Source organism: Leucopleurus acutus (genome assembly GCF_964270905.1).
Source record: "Leucopleurus acutus genome assembly, chromosome: 3".
NCBI classification, from domain to species: domain Eukaryota; kingdom Metazoa; phylum Chordata; class Mammalia; order Artiodactyla; family Delphinidae; genus Leucopleurus; species Leucopleurus acutus.
Window position 1 is genome coordinate 128763342 of NC_139145.1, and position 22251 is coordinate 128785592.

General features: G+C 39.3%; 1 protein-coding gene across 3 annotated transcripts in view; it reads left to right on the plus strand.

The window, feature by feature from the left end:
- The window catches only part of DEPDC1B (DEP domain containing 1B), a gene marked incomplete at both ends in the record, with an annotated part of 94907 nt that overhangs the window by 1183 nt on the left and 71473 nt on the right, over positions 1-22251 (plus strand). For all 3 annotated transcript variants that reach the window (XM_082837502.1, XM_082837503.1, XM_082837504.1), the window contains one exon: positions 8512-8777. In XM_082837502.1, the coding sequence (XP_082693628.1) occupies positions 8512-8777 (266 nt within the window). The remainder of the gene's footprint in view (positions 1-8511; positions 8778-22251) is intronic.

Sequence of the window (22251 nt, forward strand, 5' to 3'; positions counted from 1 at the left end):
TGGTGTGTTGGTAGGTCCATCTTTAAGGATGAGATACAGGTTGTGCCTTATCAGGGACTTTCAAAAACTTTACTATTCTTTGTGGAGGGAAAATAACACTCCCCTACTGCCAATTTATTCACAGCACTAATGCAGGGGAAATAGAGAGAGACTCTGGATCTTGGGGTAACCAGTTCTCATTCTTCCAGCTTTAGACTAAAAAAATAAATTACATGATAATTGGAACTGTTTTTTAATCTCATTCACAGAATTGTTTGAAGTACCACATTTTATAAGTGCAGAGTGCCTATGTGAAAGGCATTCTTGATTCTGAGTCACATTAAAATATTATCAAAGGAATTTACAAAGAAAAGTACCCTGTTCTTCAGAAGTCTTCAGTCCCCAAGAAGTGATATTCGAGTCAGATTTAGCCAAGACTGATCAAGTTAAGTAGGAAATTAAATATGTGAATAATTAATGAAAATACCTAAATATCACCAGAATTTCCTAGGTAGTCAATTCAGTTCTCAACTTTATTCTATTTGAGAATCTTGATCGTAAACTAAGATTTTTGAAAACACAGAAAACAATAGCCATTTTTTTAAGTGAATATTACTGATTTATCAGTGATCTTTGTAGTCATTACAGGTACTTTCCCCTCATTGTAAAATCTCTGTTTCCCTGAACATAATTCAGTTGTGCTTTACAGCTTTAATCAGTTAAATCATAAAGTTTGTGATTAGTCCTCTGTACTTATCTGCCCCAGCTCCCCTTTCCTCCCTGGCTCCCAGCTTAGCATTTCCATCTTCTCCCAACATCATCCTCAACCTAATCTTCAGGAAAAGCTTGGGAAAAACCTATTGGTACACAAAGAGCAGGCGTTTACTTCCTCCTTTCATGGCTCACTATACTTTCTCAAACCGTGTACAGCTCCATTTTCTAAGACACCAAAGTCTTATCTGAAAATAGCATTTTATGAACTAGGTAAATTTCTATGCCCAAAATAAAATGACAGACACTGTAAGTCAATTCATGGTGAATATGGAAGCTAATTAGCAACTTATTCATCTTCACTGAAATAGCTTTCATTTTAACCCACATATGAAATAGTTCATTAGTTAAAAAGAAATAATGAGAGGGCTTCCCTGGTGGCAGAGTGGTTAAGAATCCACCTGCCAATGCAGGGGACACGGGTTCAAGCCCTGGTCCGGGAAGGTCCAACATGCCACGGAGCAACTAAGCCTGTGCGCCACAACTACTGAGCCTACGCTGTAGAGCCCACGAGCCACAACTACTGAGCCCACATGACACAACTACTGAAGCCTGTGCGCCTAGAGCCCGTGCTCTGCAACAAGAGAAACCACGACAATGAGAAGCCCTTGCACCGCAACGAAGAGTAGCCCCCACTCACCACAACTAGAGAAAGCCCGTGCGCAGCGATGAAGACCCAACACAGCCAAAAATAAATTTAAAAAAAAAAAAAAGAAAAAGAAATAATGAGAAAGACAATTGCTTTTTCTGAAACTGCTTAAATCTACTGATCCTTTCTTTGAACTTAGTTCTGAGTTGTCTGTATCTTCTGATGCAACTAGTAAACTTTAAAAGACTTACAGCCATCATTGAATCTGAGAGTTTGAATGGACTCTAAAGATTATGTAGTCCAATTCCCTCATTTTATTGAGGTGTAAAGGTGAACTGACTTGACCAAGTTCACACTGCCAGTATGTGGCAAGTACATCTAGATCTAGCGTTCGTTTGCCTCTGAAGTCCCTGGCCAGGTGCTATATCATAATACTTTTGATATTAAGAAGTAAAGAAATGGAATAAATATTCAAGAGAAAAGAATAGGAAGCACATTTCAACACTCAGTATTTGTCACGTTAAGCAAAAACAGTTGTATGATTTTTTTAATATAAATTTATTTATTTTTATTTTTATCTTTGGCTGTGTTGGGTCTTTGTTGCTGCATGCTGGCTTTCTCTAGTTGCGGCGAGTGGGGTCTCCTCTTCCTTGTGGTGCGTGGGCTTCTCATTCTCTTGTTGCGGAGCACTGGCTCTAGGCTCATGGCCTTCAGTAGTTGTGGCACGGGGGCTTGGCAGTTGTGGCTTGCGGGCTTTAGAGCGCAGGCTCAGTAGTTGTGGAGCATGGGCTTAGTTGCTCCGCGGTATGTGGGATCTTCCTGGACCAGGGCTCGAACACCGTGTCCCCTGCATTGGCAGGTGGCTTCTTAACCACTGCGCCACCAGGGAAGCCCCAGTTGTATGATTCTTTATGCCTTAAACTAGGGGTTTGAAATAAACAAAAAATGTTTTTTAATCACAAAACAAATCTGTTTTGTCCCCTTTGCTATAAAGATTGTCTCGTAATACGTCGTTGAAACAATCACATTCTCAAGCTCTATCTAGTTCTTTGTTGACGTAGGATATTTTCTTTCTAAATGTTACTGAGGATAGTGAGTTATTTTAAAGGTAACTTTTTCTTTCTTGGCAGAGTAGCCAAATAATGACTGAATTATTTTTGGAAATACGTGGGAGCAGAGATCACAGTCCTTGCTAGGTTTTGAAAATCTAAAGTGTCTCATGGATTGAGTAAATATCCTAATGTTAAATGCTATTAAAAATCAAAATAAATAAATTCAAAATTCTTTTTATGAGTTTTTCTAAAAAAGAGATATGAGGCTTTGATAAGGATGTCTTCTTAGAAAATTTCTAGTGTAAAATGAAAACTAGCTATCACCAGAATAGCTAAAAAACCAATCAGAATCCTAATAGATTTTTTCCTCCCTGTGTGGGGATGCATTGAGTAGAAAGCTCATACAGAAGAGTAAAAGTGGAGGAATTAAAAGGTTTTAAAAAAGATGACTATAGGTGACTTTGACCTACCAGAAATTTAAATTTAGTATTAATAGACTGTAATCACACCAGTGTAGTATTGTTTAGGAATAGACAAACAGCTCAGTGGGATTAAAAAAAAAAGAGTTCAGAAACAGAATCAAGGACTTCCCTGGTGGTGCAGTGGTTAAGAATTTGCCTGCCAGTGCAGGCGAGCCTGGGTTCGAGCCCTGGTCCAGGAAGATACCACATGCCACGGAGCAGCTAAGCCCGTGCACCACAACTACTGAAGCCCGCGCACCTAGAGCCTGTGCTCCTCAACAAGAGAAGCCACCGCAGTGAGAAGCCCACGCACTGCAACAGAGTAGCCCCCGCTCGCCACATCTAGAGAAAGCCTGTGTGCAACAATGAAGGCCCAATGCAGCCAAAATAAATAAATAAATAAAATTAATTAAAAAACAAACAAAAAACCAAAATAAAAAGTTAAAAAAAATAATAAAGTAAAACATTAACAGTTTCAAAGTTCGTTCATAGCTAGCTATTAAAAAAAAAAGAAAGAAACAGAATCAAGAAAGGTAGTATGTAAGGTAGCTTACTATTTCAGTTTAGTGAGAGAAGGGTAGCATAATTCACTCTCCATTTGGGAGAAAATAGAGTTGGAGATCTCCTCCCCACAACATAAAAAATTTCAGTTGAAGATTCAAATATTAAAATCCCTGTAAAATATTAAAAGAAAAATTTGATAAGTATTTTTAATATCTCAGGATAGGGAAACTTTCCCAATTGAGGGAGTAAACCCTGAAGCTATAAAGATAAGAAGATATATTTGTTTTCTTAAAACAATATAATCATCAGTGAAACCTTTATATAGCTAGAGACCAAATAAACAAATCGATAAGTCAGGGGAAAACATTTCTAATATATTTGAAAAAGGATTAATATTCCCTATTTATATTCATTCAATACGTATTTATTAAACACATGTACTGTATGTCAGGCACTGCCCTCAGTTGTGGGGATACTGAACTGAGCAAAATAGAGTAACTTTCCTGACTTCTATGCACTTAGATTCAAATTCTAGATTTAAACAGTTCTTAAAATTAAGTAAAAGATAGAGAAAGACAACCCAGAAGAAAAATGGCAAGTCTCAAATGAAGAAATAAAAATGACTGAAGATAAAGGCAGGAAAATACAAACAAAATATAAAGATACCATTTCTTGTGTGTAGATTGGCAGACAAAAGAATGATAATATCTAGGAATGGCCAGAGGTAAGGCAGCAGGCTAATACAGCATTGCTGGGAGTGTGAATTGCTACAACTGGTTTAAATAAGCTGATACCCTTTAGAAATCTGTTCTCAAAAATAAATAAATAAAAGGATTGATACATTAGGTTATGTAAACAAGGATATACTTGTGAAACAACAAACTGGAAACAGCTGCATGCCCATTAGTTGGAAAATGGTTGAATAAATTATGGAACTCATTCATTCATAAAATGGGCTATATCTATAGGTACTGACACAAAAATATCCTGGTATGTTTAATGCAAAAGCAAGTTGTAGGATAATATGTACAATATGGTTGATCTCATTTCTTCAAAAAGGAAGCAAACAGCGACAGTGATAATAAACAATACATACATACAAAGGGAAGGATTCTATATATGTGTATGTATGATTAATAGATATGTGGGATTGGAGAGAGACAGGGCAGTCTTTTGTATATATTTCTGCATTTAATTTGTTACAGTGTGCATTATTCTGTAATTAAAGTGACAGTAGAGGAACTGCTAACCAGCTTGAGTCAAATATCAGGCATATTTACTTATATTTTGAAATATTGGGCCCCAGAGAGCCATATCTTCATTCTTTTATTAAGTAATGCATAAAGTACTATGCATTAAATTTATCAATCAACCTAAAATAAATAAAACTCTTTTTTTTATTAACTCTTCTTTCCTCCCCATCTCCCAACATATATTAATCAGGACTGAAATGCAAGGTTGGTGTCAGCAGAGAATTGAAAAAAAGACCCAAACAGCTAATGTTTAAAAATATGTGGAAATTGTTTAAAGCTATGTTGAAATTTGTAGGTTCTTGTTATAATGAAATGACCACTCGAGAAGGAGAGCATAGAGCAGGTTTCCAGATCTTATTATGAGACTAAATACCTGAGTGACATGTGCCAACTTGCCTGTCCTCTTTGGATCTTAATTTTGCCCCAAAGTTTCCTTCTAGCTCCAGAATGGATTGAACCTGTAATTTGTTTCAAGAGATTATCCTGGGAATTTTATATATTCTCCTTATGCTTGAGGAATGCCTTATCTTTTACAGAGGGCTTTCGTAAGCATGATCTCATGAGAGACGTCACAGTAACTTGGTGAGGGAGGTGGGTAGAGAGTGAACTTAAATCAACATTCATGGACTCTTCCTGGGCTCTCTTTCTGCTGTTCATTATTTCATTCTAGCCAGTTTGCCCTGCTTCTCCTCTGTTTACATTCAAGTCCCTCTTGCATCCACTCACTTTGTTTCTTCTTCGGCTACCCTCCTTAATCTCTTCCACATTCAGTTTACCAGCACAATCAGCTAGTTCATATTTATCAACTTTCAGGTTGGTAATTTAAAATTGTGGATTGCTCTCAAGGAGAATTTTAATATATGAGTGTGTGTGTGTGTGTGTGTGTATGTGTGTTTTGTTTTTAGCCCTTTATTCTGCATAACATGTACAGAAAAGCACACAAATTATAGGCGTACAACTCAGTGCATTTTTACAATGTGAGCGCCCCATGTAACCAATGCCCACATCAAGAAATATGACATTACCAGCAGCCCAGATGTCCCTCCGCCCCTCCCAGTCTCTACCTCCATACATATTAACCACTACTTTGATTTCTAATACCATGGATTAGCTTTTGTCTGCTTTTAAACTTTATGTAAATACAATCATATAGTACTTTTCACATCTGGCCTTCTTATATCAATTATATTTTATCTATGTTATTCATCTATGTTATTGCATGTAGCAATAGTTCATTCTCATTGCTGTGCAGCATTCCATTGCATGAATCAATTTATCTGTTCTTATGTTGGTGGATATTTGGGTTGTTTTTGTCTATTAAGATAGTGCTATTATGAGCAGGGTGGCTTTTGGTGAACATATTTCTGTGGCATATATACTTAAGAATGGAATTGCTGGGTTATACAGTGTGCATATAATTTCCAGTTGTTCCACGTTCCCTTGGTAACACTTAGTATATTGCCTTTTTCATTTTAGCCATTCTGTAGGCATGTAGTGGTATTGCATTATAGATTTATTTTGCATTTCACTGCTAATTAATGAGATTGAATATCTGCATATGTTATGGTAAATTTGGAGGTTCTTTTATGTGAAGTGCCTGTTTGTTTTCCCATTTTTGTATGGAGTGTCTGTCCTTTCTTGATTTGAATTTTTTGTTTTGTTTTAGAAATTCTGGTTATAGGTTATCTTACTCTACAGCTTGTATTGTTTTTGTGTGTGTGTGGTTTTTTTTTTTTTTTTGCTGTACGCGGGCCTCTCACTGTTGTGGCCTCTCCCGTTGCGGAGCACAGGCTCCGGACGCGCAGGCTCAGCGGCCATGGCTCACGGGCCCAGCCTCTCCGTGGCATGTGGGATCTTCCCGGACCGGGGCACAAACCCATGTCCCCTGCATTGGCAGGTGGACTCTCAACCACTGCGTCACCAGGGAAGCCCTGTGTGTGGTTTTAAGAAAGTTAAAAAGAAAAAGTTTAAATCTGGACCAACTTAATTTGGAGCATGGCTTATAGTAGTGTCAAATGAAGTAGAAAGATTGATATGCATAGGACAAAAAGATGTTTGAGTTTGGCCAGGAGAAAGACATGACTGGGAGTCAAAGTAGAATTAAGTTGAATGAGGTTAAGGGGTAGTTAAAAAAAAAAAAATAAGGAAAGTGAAAGACCAGTTAGGCGTTTGCTTGTTGAGTACCAACTGTGTGTTTGTTGTGTCTGGTGCTGCACATCCAGGGTGCCTGCTTGCACAGACCCTACCTGGGCCCTTGAAGCACCTGGTGTTTTATACTCAGGAATGATTACTGTGGCTGAGAAAGTTAGCCATCAAAGGGAGAAGAGAAATGGGACAACAGGTGCAGAGGTGATTGGGCAGTAGAGCATATGAAGAGAAACCTGGAAGAAGAGGCCTGGTTGGAAGAGAAGACAGGGAACCAGTGTTGGGCAAAATAAAAAGAATATGCTGAGGTCAGAACTATCACTGAAAGAAAAAGGTGAAATCAGAAGAGCTGATTTCAGTAGGAAGGTAGGTGAAAAATAAGGCTCAGAGTCTGTAAAGTGATAGACTTGCAAGAGGAGCATAAGAGGAGAGAGAATGGTTATGAGAGTAAGACTGAGTTTTCGGGACTTTTAGAAGGAATGGTGGGAAGACGAGGGTCCTAAGAAAATGTTGGAGTAATTATGCAGGAAGAACACCATATGTGAACATTTCATTTAATTTAGGGATGGCTGATGATGGCTTGGATGTCTAGATTTTATTTTTTTAATTAATTAATTTACTTATCTTTGGCTGTGTTGGGTCTTCGTTGCTGCACGCGGGCTTTCTCTGGTTGCGGCAAGCGGGGGCTACTCTTCTGTTGTGGTGCGTGGGCTTCTCATTGCGGTGGCTTCTCTTGTTGTGGAGCATGGGCTCTAGGCACGCGGGCTTCAGTAGTTGCAGCATGCGGGCTCAGTAATTGTGGCTCGTGGGCTTTAGAGCACAGGCTCAGGAGTTGTGGCACATGGGCTTAGTTGCTCTGCCGCATGTGGGATCTTTCTGGACCAGGTAGATTTTTTTAAAATAGGAAGATATAATGCAGAATTTTTAAACATGCTTTGACACCAGGCACTGTATTTTATGCATCTCCCTTTTCCTCTCCCCATACAGTGCCTTTCGTGTAACGAACAGTAAATACATGCTGAATGAGGTAAACTCGTATTAAACACAGGGCTCTAAGAAGTGAATTATGCATATTGAGCTCAGTTTTACATTATTTTTGTTCATATGTTTCTCATTAATGTAAAAATCTGTAAAGTTCACATCATTGGACAACTTGATGGCAACATCTCCAGTAAATATTTATTGCATGAATAAATGCATTTGTAAAAGTTACTTTCTCTTTAGTGTGTAAAGGTAGTAAATAAAAAAAATTTCAAGGCTCCGTCTGCTATTAAGGCAGTCTTTTGTTTATTTATTTTTATTGAAAAAATAATTATTTATTTTTGGCTGTGTTGGGTCTTCGTTGCTGCACGTGGGCTTTCTCTAGTTGCGGCGAGAGGGGGGCTACTCTTTGTTGCGATGCGCGTGCTTCTCGTTGCGGTGGCTTCTCGTTGTGGTGGCTTCTTGTTGCGGAGCATGGGCTCTAGGCACGCGGGCTTCAGTAGTTGTGGCTCGTGGGCTCTAGAGTGCAGGCTGAGTAGTTGTGGTGCACGGGCTTAGTTGCTCCGCAGCATGTGGGATCTTCCCAGACCAGAGCTCGAACCTGTGTCCCCTGCATTGGCAGGCGGATTCTTAACCATTTGCGCTACCAGGGAAGTCCCCTTAAGGCAGTCTTTTAAATGGAAAAACTGCATTCATTGTCTTAAATATTTGGGATGTAATAACCTTGTAAAAAACTCAATCGATCACTAAATACATTCCTCTCTTTTTGCCCCTAGTGGAATGAAACAGTCGAGCTTTTTCGCACCAAGATGCCGTTACGGAAACATCGGTGTCGTTTCAAAAGTTATGAACGTTGCTTCACAGCGGCCGAAGCTGTGGATTGGCTACATGAGCTGTTGAGGCGCAGCCAAAACTTTGGCCCCGAAGTGACCCGCAAACAAACGGTCCAGCTGCTAAAAAAATTCCTGAAGAATCACGTTATTGAAGACATCAAGGGAAAATGGGGCCAGGAAGACTTTGAAGATAACCGTCACTTGTACAGGTAATGGCAACAAGTCAGCCCCGAAGGGGAGGAGTTTGGGGAGGATCAGTGGGTCTGGTCAGTCTATTGAAACTTCCTCATGTGAAAGAGCTTACTTGTCCGTGGGCGTGATGCTTCAACTTGTGATTTGTTGGGTGGAGAACTGAATCTGCTGCTACAGCAAAATTGATTACAGTTTTTCTTGGTGCTCTCTTCTTCAGAGAGCACCCCTTAAGTAGTTTTTTGTTGCAGTGGCTTTTCAGTAAGGAAGACTTTTTGTGCCTTTTGCACACTGGGAGGATGGCTATAGTAGCTTAGTACCTCTCCTGGGGAACCTGAAAGGGTGAAACAGTAGTTCTGTCTTGCACCTTTCTGAGCAGTGTGAAGGTGTGTATTCAGGGGGTTAGTGGCAGAGGCGTCTGATCTTTAAGTGGAGCTCAGGTCTATAATGAAGAGTTGTACTAGAATTCCCCGATGTCTCAGATTAACCCTGCAGTGCATGTCTACTTTTCCCTAAACATTTTTGCTCATGTTTTAGTGCTGTTTTATGATTGCTCACTTACTACCCAATAATCTGAGGGTAAGGATGTCTCTCTGCTGACACTTCTGTCCTCACTGCATGCTAGACTGTTTCATTGCTGGAGGTGGAGGAGACCTGCCTAGGATTCAGGGAATGGGAGAATACTAAAGAGGAATGAAGTCACACGAGTCCAGAAAAGAGGAATTGTTGAGCTATCTACAGAGAGGGCTACCAAAGTGCTAAGAACCTGAGAGGTATTAAATGAAGAAACGAAGATGATGGGCCCTTAATATTTGCTGCCTTTTACTCCAACAGAAGAATAAGGAATTCTCTTACAGCACATTCAGCGAGGCATTTTGGGGCCACTGGGGCACCTGGGTTTGAGCAGAGAAAACGTGACTGTTTCCTATCTGAGTCATTTCTTTGGTTCCTTTGGGGACTAGAGGCTGAGAAAGGCTGCAGAGCAAGGGGAGGGTGGTCACCAGCACCAAGGCTAAGGCCAGACAACTTTGTATGTTTAGGATCTAACTTTGTCATGGAATTCCATCAGCAATCTCCCTCTTCTAGATGTCAAGGTTGTCAGCTGGGCAATTAGTTGTCTCTCCATTTGGCAGTTATCTCTAGCTTGCTGATCCAACTTTTAATTAGAATCTTGGGTGACTTTAGCCCGTTCTGAGACCACAGTGCTTATTAGTATCAGGCAGTGGAAACTCTATCCTTGGTTCCAAATGCCGTACTTCACTGGGGATTCTTTTTTTTTTTTTAATTGCCTGTGTTTTTTTAATTGAAGTATAAGTTAATTTACAATATTATATTAGTTTCAGATGTACAGCATCTTACTAAGTTCTTACTTAGAACTTTCTTAGACCTTAGTTCTAAGGTCTAAGAAAGGAACTGATACCAACAACACCCGTGATGTGCCAGACTCATTGCATAGTCGTCATTGAACTCAGCACCTGTAGATGTTGGTGGTATTATCTTGATCTTAAAGATTAGGAAATTAATGAAGCCAAAGTTACTGACTTGTCCAAAGTTACTCAGGTAGTAGTAAGAGTCAGGATTTAAACTGAGGTCTCTATCTCTGAAGCCTGTGTTCTTGTGGCGTGTCAGACTGCCTCCATTGCCATGGCATGAGGTTGACTAGCTTATTAAATAAACTAATGACCGAATGAGTAAACAGAATCATAAACCAGAAATATTTAGTGTAGTCAACACATGTTCATACATTCACAGAATTCCAGTAATGTATAAAGTACTATGTAATACATATTAAATGATCAGCTGTCTTCTCAAATAAAGGAGGTAAGGTAAACATAATCAGCTTAAACACTTACATAAATATAGCAGGGGATAGGTGGTTTCCTGGGTCTGTGAATTACAGAAAGGCATAGTTAGAGAAAGCAACATGAAATATAAAGACTCTTAGAGTATTTTTTAAAGACAGAAATTACACACACACCACAGGAGAATTTTATAACAGAAATGATGAGTGAAGCTTTTATTTTGGAATGTGTCAAATCTTATTTTTAGTTTAAAAACATGTCATATTTGCTGTGTGACTGCATTTACATTTGTTAACTATGATTTTATTTTTCAAGAATCCAAGAGTTAAGTATAGAAAGTAAGGGGAAATAGTGAATTTTTGTGTGTAAGAAAGGAAAGTGAGATCCTAATATCTGAATGTCCCTAACAGAGGAGATTTTGCAGAGAAGGGCCCAGAGCTATTTACTGAACCACTCTTTGCTGTTAGTAACATGGGTGACTAGAAAGAGAGCTGGACTGGCTGCCAGTGGAGACAATTTTCGATTTCACTAAAGGGTCCTCATAGTCGAGCCATATGCTGTCATCTGTGTCTAACAAAGCTTCGTGGCCCCAGACTTTGGATGAAGAGAACCAGTGATACTACCTTGTATTTTTATAAGAAATTTCAGTTTATGAAGCAATTCTTTATGATCTCATTTGATCTTCGTGACAACCCCGTACGGTAGACAGGGTGGATAGTTCATCCTCAGAGAGCTAGACAGTTGTCTCTTTGAAACCTCTAAACAAAACATCAGTAAATTCCATGGTGATCATTGAATTGGCCCATTTATGTATGGGAACAGACAGTTACATAGGATTATTTAAACCTAATGAAGTGGGTTATATAGAAATAGAGGTGTGTATTATGACCATTGCTTGTTTTGGACTATTAAATGAGGAAAGTGTTTGGCCGGTTTTAGATCTTTAGCAGGATGGGTCCTTGGTCTGGAGCCTCCACCGGGCCCTTGCCCTGTTCTTACTACTGATGCTAGCTCTGGTATGCAGTTGTAACCAAGGTGTTCATGGCTTACGGATAGAAATTCACTGGCTCAGGTGTAGTGCTTGTGATCTAATGTGTAGGGAACCATTTTCTTTTTATTTTCCTTCTTCTTCCTGTTCCTTTTTTTCTTTCCTTCTCTATTTCTTTCTCTGTTTATACCACTTTATGTGTATGACTGGCATGTTCCCACTTTCCCCTTTTCTTTTTCTTCTACTTCATTTCTCTCTCCTTTTCTTTCTGTCTTTTCCCTCATATTTGCTTTTTTTCTGGCTTATTTTCAAAATGTTTAATTTGAACCTAAAATTTGTTATGTAGATTTTGTCAGCTTTCTTGAACGTGACTTTCACTGTTCTTTATTTAAAAAGCAGGAGTCATGCTACCTAGTTTTAAGACTTACTCTATAAAATCACAGTAATGAAGACTGGTGTTGGTGAAGGGTTGGATGGACACTTGGGTCAGTGGAACAGACCAGAGTCCAGAAACACACACAAACATGGCCAGTTGATTTTTGACGAAGATGTAAAGGTAACTTACAGGGAAAAGATCAGTCCTTTTGGCAAATGATGTTAGAACAATTAGAAGGCAGCTATGCTTACCACTATACCACCAGTGCTCACAATGTTGGGACAGTTGGACATCTATTCATCTACATGCAAAAAAATGAACCTCAACCTAAACCTAATTTTTTTAATACAGAAATTCATTCATAGAATTCAATGTAAAACTAAAAAAATTTTAGAAAAACCTTTATGCCCTGGGGTTAGGCAAGGAGATTTTAGACATGACACCAAAAGCATGATTTATAAAAGAAAAAACATGATAAATTGGACTTCATCAAAATTAAAAACTTTTGCTATGTGAAAGGCACTGTTAAGAGGATGAGAGGACAAGCGAATGTTGGGGAGAAAATACTTGTAAATCACATATATGACAGTGAACTGGTATCAAGAATATATAAAGAATTCACAAAACTCAGCTGTAAGAAAACAAACAACAAATAATAGATTTGAAAAGACACTTCATCAAAGATATAAAGATGCTTCTTCAAAGATATACAGACAGCAAATAAGCACTTGAAAAGATGTTTAACATCATTAGCACTAGGGAAATGCAAATTAAAACCATGGTGAGATACCACTACATATCTAGTAGAATGGCTAAAATAAGAATACTAATAACGCCAAAATCAAGAGAGGATGCAGAGCAATTGGAAATCTCCTCCATTGATGGTGGGAAGCCTAGATTGGTAGTCACTTTGGAAAACAGTTTGGCAGTCTCTTTTAAAGTTAAACATGTGCTTATATATGACTTCATATTCCTGCTCCTGGGCGTTTACCCTGGAGAAATGAAAACTTATGTTCACACAAAAACTTGTATGTGAATATATATATTTTTAACATCTTTATTGGAGTATAATTGCTTTACAATGTTGTGTTAGTTTCTGCTGTGTAACAAAGTGAATCAGCTATATGTATACATATATCCCCATATCCCCTCCCTCTTGAGCCTCCCTCCCACCCTCCCAATCCCACCCCTCTAGGTGGTCACAAAGCACTGAGCTGATCTCCCTGTGCTATGCGGCTGCTTCCCACTAGCTATCGATTTTACATTTGTTAGTGTATATATGTCAATGCTACCATCTCACTTCATTCCAGCTTACCCTTCCGTACCTAAATATTTATAGCATCTCTGTTAATTCAAATGTTCCTATGGGTGAATGGATAAACACTGAACATCTATATGGAACGCTTCTGTGCATATCCAGTGCAGTGGGAGGTGTGACTAAGTCAGAGCAGGAGGGAGGTTTTTTTGTGAATAATTGAATTGTTCTGTTTGCTGATTGTGATGGTGGTTTTACAAAGTGTATATGTGTGTTAAAATTGATAGAGCAGTACACACACACACACACACACACACACATACACACACACGAAAAAAAGAATAAATTTTACTATATGCTAATAACATTTTTTTAATGCTGGAGATTTGAAAAGTCACTATTTTTACCTCTAGTGAAAGAAATCCTAATTTACATTGATTGAGGTATATGGCCCTTCAGTCATTTTCTGTGGCTCTGGGAAAAAGTCTTTATTATTACCCTGTAGGTCTTTTGAAGGGACCAATAGGAACTTCTTCAAGTTAATGGACTATTGGCTCCCTCTAGTGGACACCTTTTGTTTTTATAGTAAAGCTTGAAATTGTCATTGTGAGTTTTGTTTTTCTTTTGTTTTTATTCATTTAAAGTCCTGAGTTTTTATCCTGTGATAGTTGGATAAATTTTGTACATTTCCTATGCATCAGTTTTTTTTCATCTATAAGATGACAGCGCTGGACTAGATCTTTAAGGTCTTTTTCCATTCTAAACTTTTATGGTTCTAAATACTGAGTACATATCATAGGTATTTTCCAAGTCCTAGGCAATGAAGAAGATACGAAAGAAATGTAACATTCTTTTCCTCCCTAATTTTGCAATCTCTTTTGAGAGAGAGTATGCATATATAAAAAAGATATGTAGCAGAACCAAGGCAGCATTGAATTAATTAACCAAAATGAACCTGTAACAAAAGCTTAGAGGTACTACACTGGCAGTCCTTGGGTTGACACAGCTGTTTTGTTTAACTGGCATTGTGTTTTTAATAATTGAAATTTTTTTCTCATTTTTGTTTTTCAATTTTGTGTATTTTGTGAAGGTAATACATTCGTGTGTTTCAAAATTTACAAAGTACAAAAGAGTATATACAATAAAAATTTCCCTTCTACCTTGCTCCCCCAGGTGGGGTTCAGGCCTTGAACTTGCATTGAAGCTTTCTTATTTTTATTATTTATTCTCAAGTTGTGTTGTTCTTTTTAATACCTTAAATGCTAGTTTGTCCTGGATGAGAAGAAGCTGAATAACTTTCAAATGCACAATAGAAATAGAGTGGGGGGTAGAGGGGGAAGAGCAGGATAGAAAATAGTTTATTCTTACTTTTTCCCATGTAAAGGCTTACGCAAAAAAATATAGAAAAGTCACAATGTTAACAGTAGTTATTTTTGGATAGAGGGCTTAAAGACAGCATAAATTATTTTCTCTCTTCTTAATTTTACACATTGAGTACATATTGCTTTTATTTTCAATTTTTAAAATCATTCCAGTAAAAGAGTAATCAATAAATTGTATTGTTTGGAAGTTTACAATGATAGGATGACTTCTTCTGGGCACCTCTGCTCCATACCAGTACCCCACTTGCTTCTGGATACTGTGGACTAAGAATGCTGCCTGCCATTATCAGTAAACAAAGGATGTTGCAGCCATGAGTGATCAGCCACTGCAGCCACCTTGTTGAGCCCTGAGGGGACTCAGGATGGGAGAGCACAGGATACTGGCCCCAGATAGCTAAGGTGCATGTCAAAGGGATGATTTCAGTGAGCCCAGACTCTTGCATTTTCCTATACATAGAAAAGCACCAAGTTAATTAACTTGAGATATGTGGTTTTCTTTAATTAATCTTTTGATGTTCCCACTATCTGGACTTTGTTACAAAACTCCTATATATCTTGGCTGTCCCCTTACCTCTTCAGAGCAGTTTCTCAGAGCTATCTGAGAGGCTGCCTTCCAGGCTTGAACTCCTGAGAAAGTTCGCCTAATAATACATGATTCTGAAGTTTTAGGTCGTCCATGTTTTTCAGTCGACAGTAGTAAAAATTCATCCGGAAGAGAGAAGGCACAAAAGTAGCCAAAAAAATCTTGGGCAACAAGACCTTTTGCTTTATCAGAAACTAAAAATGCCATAGGGCTAAACAGTGTGATAATAGACCTGGAATAAATAAATCTGGAACTGACTAGAGTAGAGAAAAAACAAACTCTTCACCCAGTTCCCTTCCCCACAGGCACCTAATGTCATTAGCTTATAACACAGCGTCTTAAAAAATTGTGAACAAATGGGAGCAAATTTAATTGGAGCAAATTCCCCCCGGTTGCTGCCCTTCCCACCACTTCACTACATCATACCAGACTGTATCATGGTAATGTTGTCTGTCTTGGTCAGTGCAGGAATTGTGTTTGTGACCCAGTCGGTGTGGACTGGAGTTTTGTGAGATCTCCTGGAGGAGGGAGGTGGAGGACGTCCATCTGGGTCCTGAGAATGGGATAGGGTCTGGATGATCAGATGGGATGGGAAGGAGGAGCATATTTCAGGTGACAGGACCACGGCTCTCAGTCAGATATACCTAAGTCAGCTTCACTGGGAGAAGAGGGAGGAGGCTAACCTGGCTGGAGAAGTTTTAGGTCAGGAAGTCATAGGGCTAAATTTGGTGGTGTTTCTTAAATATCTGGCTATGGAGTTGACATTTATGTAAAAGGAAAAGGCAGCCAAGGTCCGTGTTTTGAGTAGGAATGAAGTCTGTGTTCTAGAATAGAGTTAATTGGACTTCCCTGGTGGTCCAGTGGTTAAGACTCTGTGCTTCCACTGTGGGGGGGCATGGGTTCGATCTCTGGTCAGGGATCCCACATGCCACGCCGTGTGGCCAAAAAAAAGGGAATAGAATAGAGTTAATTGAATAGTAGTAATAGAATAGATTTTTAAGGCAGTGAAACTGGTGAGGTTTTCAAGGTAACTGGCGGGGGTGATGTTGCCTGGATGAGAATGCCAGCCATGGGGCTGAAAAAGAAGGAAGGGCCCACATTTTATAGCCAAATTCCAGGCTAGACCCTAACTGCTCCATAGGCCTTCGGGTTTGCCTGAAGTCTGACATTTTTTAAATGTATTATTCATTAGTCTGAAATTGCTATTTTCATTTAGAATCTTTGTTGACGTTTGGCATTTTCTTTTACTGAGGCCTGGAATGTAACTCAAGTCCTTTTCAAGGCAACTGTCAATCCGTAATACCTTGCAGTTCTTCAGACACATCTACAGTGTTTAGTGGGTGTTTAAATCTTCGGAATGGCTTTGTTCCTATTTAATGTCTCAAGGAGTTTGGAGCCTCCGGAGCTGGAGCTGGGTGAGTGTCTCAGAGTCTCTGTCCCCATACCTCCCACAAGGGTCAAGAATGAACGTCCAGGTCACAGTGTCATAGCTGTGGGATAATGATGGAAAAATATATAGTAGAGGGGACTTCCCTGGTGGCGTGGTGGTTAAGAATCCACCTGCCAGTGCAGGGGACACGGGTTTGATCTCTGGTCCGGGAAGATCCCACATGCCGCGGAGCAACTAAGCCCATGCGCCACAACTACTGAGCCCACGTGCTGCAGCTACTGAAGCCTGTGTGCTCTAGGGCCCGCGTGTCGTAACTACTGAGCCCGCGTGCTGCAACTACTGAAGCCCGCATGCCTAGAGCTCATGCTCCGCAACAAGAGAAACCATTGCAATGAGAAGCCCGTGCACTGCAATGAAGAGCAGCCCCCGCTCACCACAACTAGAGAAAGGTCATGCGCAGCAATGAAGACCCAACGCAGCCAAAAAACAAAAAAGAAAAAAAGAAAAATATATAGTAGATGTTTGGCTTTTTTTTGCTGCCACGCCTTCTAGACTCCTTTTCTAGTTTGTGGGATCTCTTGTTTGTGTGAGCCTTGGTGGGAAGGAGAGCCCCGCCCCCAGTGGAAGCCTAGGCAGGTGAGACGCTCTCTCCCTGCCCCTGAGCAGTTACGGTGCAGGCACACATCCTACACTTGGCTGTTGGTATGTTCCTACCTAGGACTTTGGACAGCTTAGAGTTTGTTGCGATAGCAGTGGTGGCCTGCAGGAGCAAGGACAAGCAGCCCTGGTGCCATCAGTGGCTTTCACACTAGCCTGTCACTTGTGGTTCCTGCTGTGTGTGCTGTGGGGCTTCCTTTTGTCCCAACTTTTTTTTTTTTTTTTTTAACTTTCTGATCCTGGTTTTCCAGCTCTCCTATTGATCTTGTGACCTACTAGGATATCTTCAAAATCCTTTCTGTTTAAATTAGCCAGAATTGGTTTCTGCAACCGAGAACTCAGAGTGAAATAACAAGCAATGCCTATAGAGGTAGCAAAACTGGGGCAGCTCTTTGGGCCTAGGAAATAGTGCCACAATTTCTGTGTGTATTGGGACCGCCTGAGAGCTAAGCACCAGGTCAGATTGGCCTGTAGCAATCAGAGAAAAGGAGATGGAGCTCAGGATCCCTGAAGCACAGGAATGGAGTCTACTAAGAATAATGGCTACACATGGCGGGGGTGGGGGGGCCGGGGGGGGCTGAAAGTTCTGTACTGGGCTGTTTAGTCTAACTGATTCTAATGGAGGTTGCATTGTAACTGCCGTCTTTGGATGTAAAAGATGCCAGTATGGTGCATTAAATAGAAGGTTGAAATAGATTGCCCTCACTCACAAAAGACAACTCCTGGTAACTGATCAACTTTTGTTTTGTAACATCCTTTCTTAGGCTTTTTGGTGATTAACTTGTGAAAATTGCAAACTTGTGATTTATCTATCTTGGTCTTTCATTTGTGGTCATAGTTACATGTTGCCTATCAGGTTACTTTATCCTTCCCTTTATATTTGTTTGTTTTATCCACTTGGTCTTCACCAACTTGCTCTTGGAATTCTTTTTTTCTTTAACCCTTACCCAGCTTTCTTTTCTATGAATTTATGATACCTGGTTATTATCATTAATAGAGAATGATGCATCATTAGTAGGGAATGGGACAATGGAATTCAGAAAAATCAAAGGCTTACTGAATGCCTTTGGCTTACTGAATGCTCCAGTTTCAGATGGAGACAAAGCTCTTTAGGCCAGAGAAGTTAGATTGAACAGGGGTAGTTCTCAAATACTGTTGACCTTGAAACAAAATATAGTTGACCCTTGAAAAATGCAGGGGTTAGGAGTGCCAACCCTCTGCACAGTCAAAAATCCGAGTATAAATTTTTGTTTTTGCTCTCCATATCTCCACATTTGCATATTCAACCAACTGCAGATTGTGTTGTGCTGTGCTTTGTTTTTTTTTGTTTTAGTGTGTATTTTTTTTTTTTTTTTTTGCGGTATGCGGGCTTCTCACTGTTGTGGCCTCTCCCGTTGCGGAGAACAGGCTCTGGACGCGCAGGCTTAACGGCCATGGCTCAAGGGCCTAGCCACTCCATGGCATGTGGGATCTTCCCGGACCCGGGCACGAACCCGTGTCCCCTGCATCGGCAGGCGGACTCTCAACCACTGCGCCACCAGGGAAGCCCTTTAGTGTGTATTTTATTTTATTTTTTTGAAGTTTAGAATTTTTTTATACAGCAGGTTCTTATTAGTTATCCATTTTATACATATTAGTGTATACATGTCAATCCCAATCTCCCAATTCATCACCCCCCGCCACTTTCCCCCTTTGGTGTCCATACGTTTGTTCTCTACATCTGTGTCTCAATTTCTGCCCTGCAAACCGGTTCATCTGTACCATTTTTCTAGGTTCCACATATATGCATTAATATACGATATTTGTTTTTCTCTTTCTGACTTAGTTCACTCTGTATGACAGTCTCTAGATTCATCCATGTCTCTAAAAATGACCCAGTTTCGTTCCTTTTTATGGCTGAGTAATATTCCATTGTATATATGTACCACATCTTCTTTATCCATTTTTATGTCGATGGGCATTTAGGTTGCTTCCAGGACTTGGCTATTGTAAATAGTGCTTCAATGAACATTGGGGTGCATGTGTCTTTTTTTAAACATGGGCTGGATCCCTGCCCTGCTTTCTCTGTCCTGGAAGCAGCCATGCTTTTTTTTTTTTTAAATTAATTAATTGTTTATTTATTTTATTTTTGGCTGTGTTGGGTCTTCGTTTCTGTGCGTGGGCTTTCTCTAGTTGTGGCGAGCGGGGACCACTCTTCATCGCGGTGTGTGGGTTGCATGTGTCTTTTTGAATTATGGTTTTCTCTGGGTATATGCCCGGTAGTGGGATTGCTGGGTCATATGGTAATTCTATTTTTGGTTTTTTAAGGAACCTCCGTACTGTTCTCCATAGTGACTGTATCACTTTACATTCCCACCAACAGTGCAAGAGGGTTCCCTTTTCTCCACACCCTCTCCAGCATTTGTTGTTTGTAGATTTTCTGATGATGCCCATTCTAACTGGTGTGAGGTGACACCTCATTGTAGTTTTGATTTGCATTTCTCTAATAATTAGTGACATTGAGCAGCTTTTCATGTGCTTCTTGGCCATCTGTATGTCTTCTTTGGAGAAATCTCTATTTAGGTCTTCTGCCCATTTTTGGTTTGGGTTGTTTTTTTTTTAATATCGAGCTGCATGTGCTGTTTGTATATTTTGGAGATTAATCCTTTATCTGTTGTTTTGTTTGCAAATATTTTCTCCCATTCTGAGGTTTGTCTTTTCATCTTGTTTGTAGTTTCCTTTGCTTTGCAGAAGCTTTTAAGTTTCATTAGGTCCCATTTGTTTATTTTTGTTTTTGTTTCCATTACTCTAGGAGGTGGATCAAAAAGGATCTTGCTGTGATTTATGTCAAAGAGTGTTCTTCCTATGTTTTCCTCTAAGAGTTTTATAGTGTCTGGTCTTAAATTTAGGTCTCGAATCCATTTTGACATTATTTTTGTGTATGAAGTTAGGGAGTGTTCTAATTTCATTCTTTTACATGTAGCTGTCCAGTTTTCCCAGCACCACTTATTGAAGAGGCTGTCTTTTCTCCATTGTATATCCTTGCCTCCTTTGTCATAGATTAGTTGACCATAGATGCGTGGGTTTATCTCTGGGCTTTCTATCCTGTTCCATTGATCTGTATTTCTGTTTTTGTGCCAGTACCACATTGTCTTGATTACTGTAGCTTTGTAGTATAGTCTGAAGTCAGGGAGTCTGATTCCTCCAGCTCTGTTTTTTTTCCTCAAGACTGCTTGGGCTATTCAGGATCTTTTGTGTCTCCATACAAATTTTAAGATTTTTTTGTTCTAGTTCTGTAAAAAATGCCATTGGTAATTTGATAGGGATTGCATTGAATCTGTAGATTGCTTTGGGTAGTATAGTCACTTTCACAATATTGATTCTTCCAATCCAAAAACATGGTATATCTCTCCATCTGTTTGTATCATCTTTAATTTCTTTCATCAGTGTCTTATAGTTTTCTGCATACAGAAACTTTTGTTTCCCTACGTAGCTTTATTGTGTCATTTAATGCTTATGTTTCTTTATTAATTTTCTGCTTGCATAATCTGTGCATTGGTGTAAGTGAGGTGTTAAAGTCCCCCACTATTATTGTGTTACTGTTGATTTCCTCTTTTATAGCTAAGAGTTATAGCTAAGATTTCTTCTTTTATAGTTGAGTTGCCTTATGTGTTGATGTGCTCCTATGTTGGGTGCATATATATTTATAATTGTTACATCTTCTTTTTGGATTCATCCGTTGATCATTATGTAGTGTCCTTCCTTGTCTCTTGTAACATTCTTTATTTTAAAGTCTATTTATTCTTATATGAGTACTGCTACTACAGCTTTCTTTTGATTTCTATTTGCATGAAATATCTTTTTCCATCCCTTCACTTTCAGTCTGAATGTGTCCCTAGGTCTGAAGTGGGTCTCTTGTAGACAGCATATATATGGGTCTTGTTTTTGTATAGATTCAGCGAGCCTGTGTCTTTTGGTTGCGGCATTTAATCCATTCATGTTTAAGGTAATTATCAATATGTATGTTCCTATTACCTTTTTCTTAATTGTTATGGGTTTGCTTTTGTAGGCCCTTTTCTTCTCTTGTGTTTCCCACTTAGAGAAATTCCTTTAGCATTTGTTGTAGAGCTGGTTCGGTGGTGCTGATTTCTCTTAGCTTTTGCTTGTCTAGCTTTTGATTTCTCCATCAAATCTGAATGAGATCTGTGCTGGGTAGAGTAATCTTGGTTGTAGGTTCTTCCCTTTCATCACTTTAAGTATATCATGCCACTCCCTTCTGGCTTGTAGAGTTTCTGCTGAGAAATCAGCTGTGGGAGTTCCCTTGTATGTTGTGGGAGTTCCCTTGTATGTTATTTGTCATTTTTTCCTTGCTGCTTTCAATAGTTTTTCTTTGTCTTTAGTTTTTGCCAATTTGATTACTATGTGTCTTGGTGTGTTTCTCCTTGAGTTTATCCTGTATGGGACTCGCTGCACTTCCTGGACTTGGGTGGCTATTTCCTTTCCCATGTTATGGAAGTTTTCGACTATAATCTCTTCAAATATTTTCTCGGGTACTTTCTCTCTCTCTTTTCCTTCTGGGACCCCTATAATGCGAATGTTGTTGCATTTAATGTTGTCCCTGAGGTCTCTTAGGCTTTCTTCATTTCTTTTCATTCTTTTTTCTTTATTCTGTTCTGTGGCAGTGAATTCCACCATTCTGTCTTCCAGGTCACTTATCCTTTCTTCTGCCTCAGTTATTCTGCTGTTGATTCCTTCTAGTGTATTTTTCATTTCAGTTATTGTATTGTTCATCTATGTTTGTTCTTTAATTCTTCTAGGTCTTTTTAAAACATTTCTTGCATCTTCTCGATCTTCGCCTCCATTCTTTTTCTGAGGTCCTGGATCATCTTCACTATCATTATTCTGAATTCTTTTTCTGGAAGGTTGCCTATCTCGCTTATCTCCATTTCATTTAGTTGTTTTTCTGGGGTTTTATCTTGTTCCTTCAACTGGTACATAGCCTTCTGCCTTTTCATCTTGTCTGTCTCTCTGTTAACGTGATTTTTGTTCCACAGGCTGCAGGATTGTAGCTCTTCTTGCTTC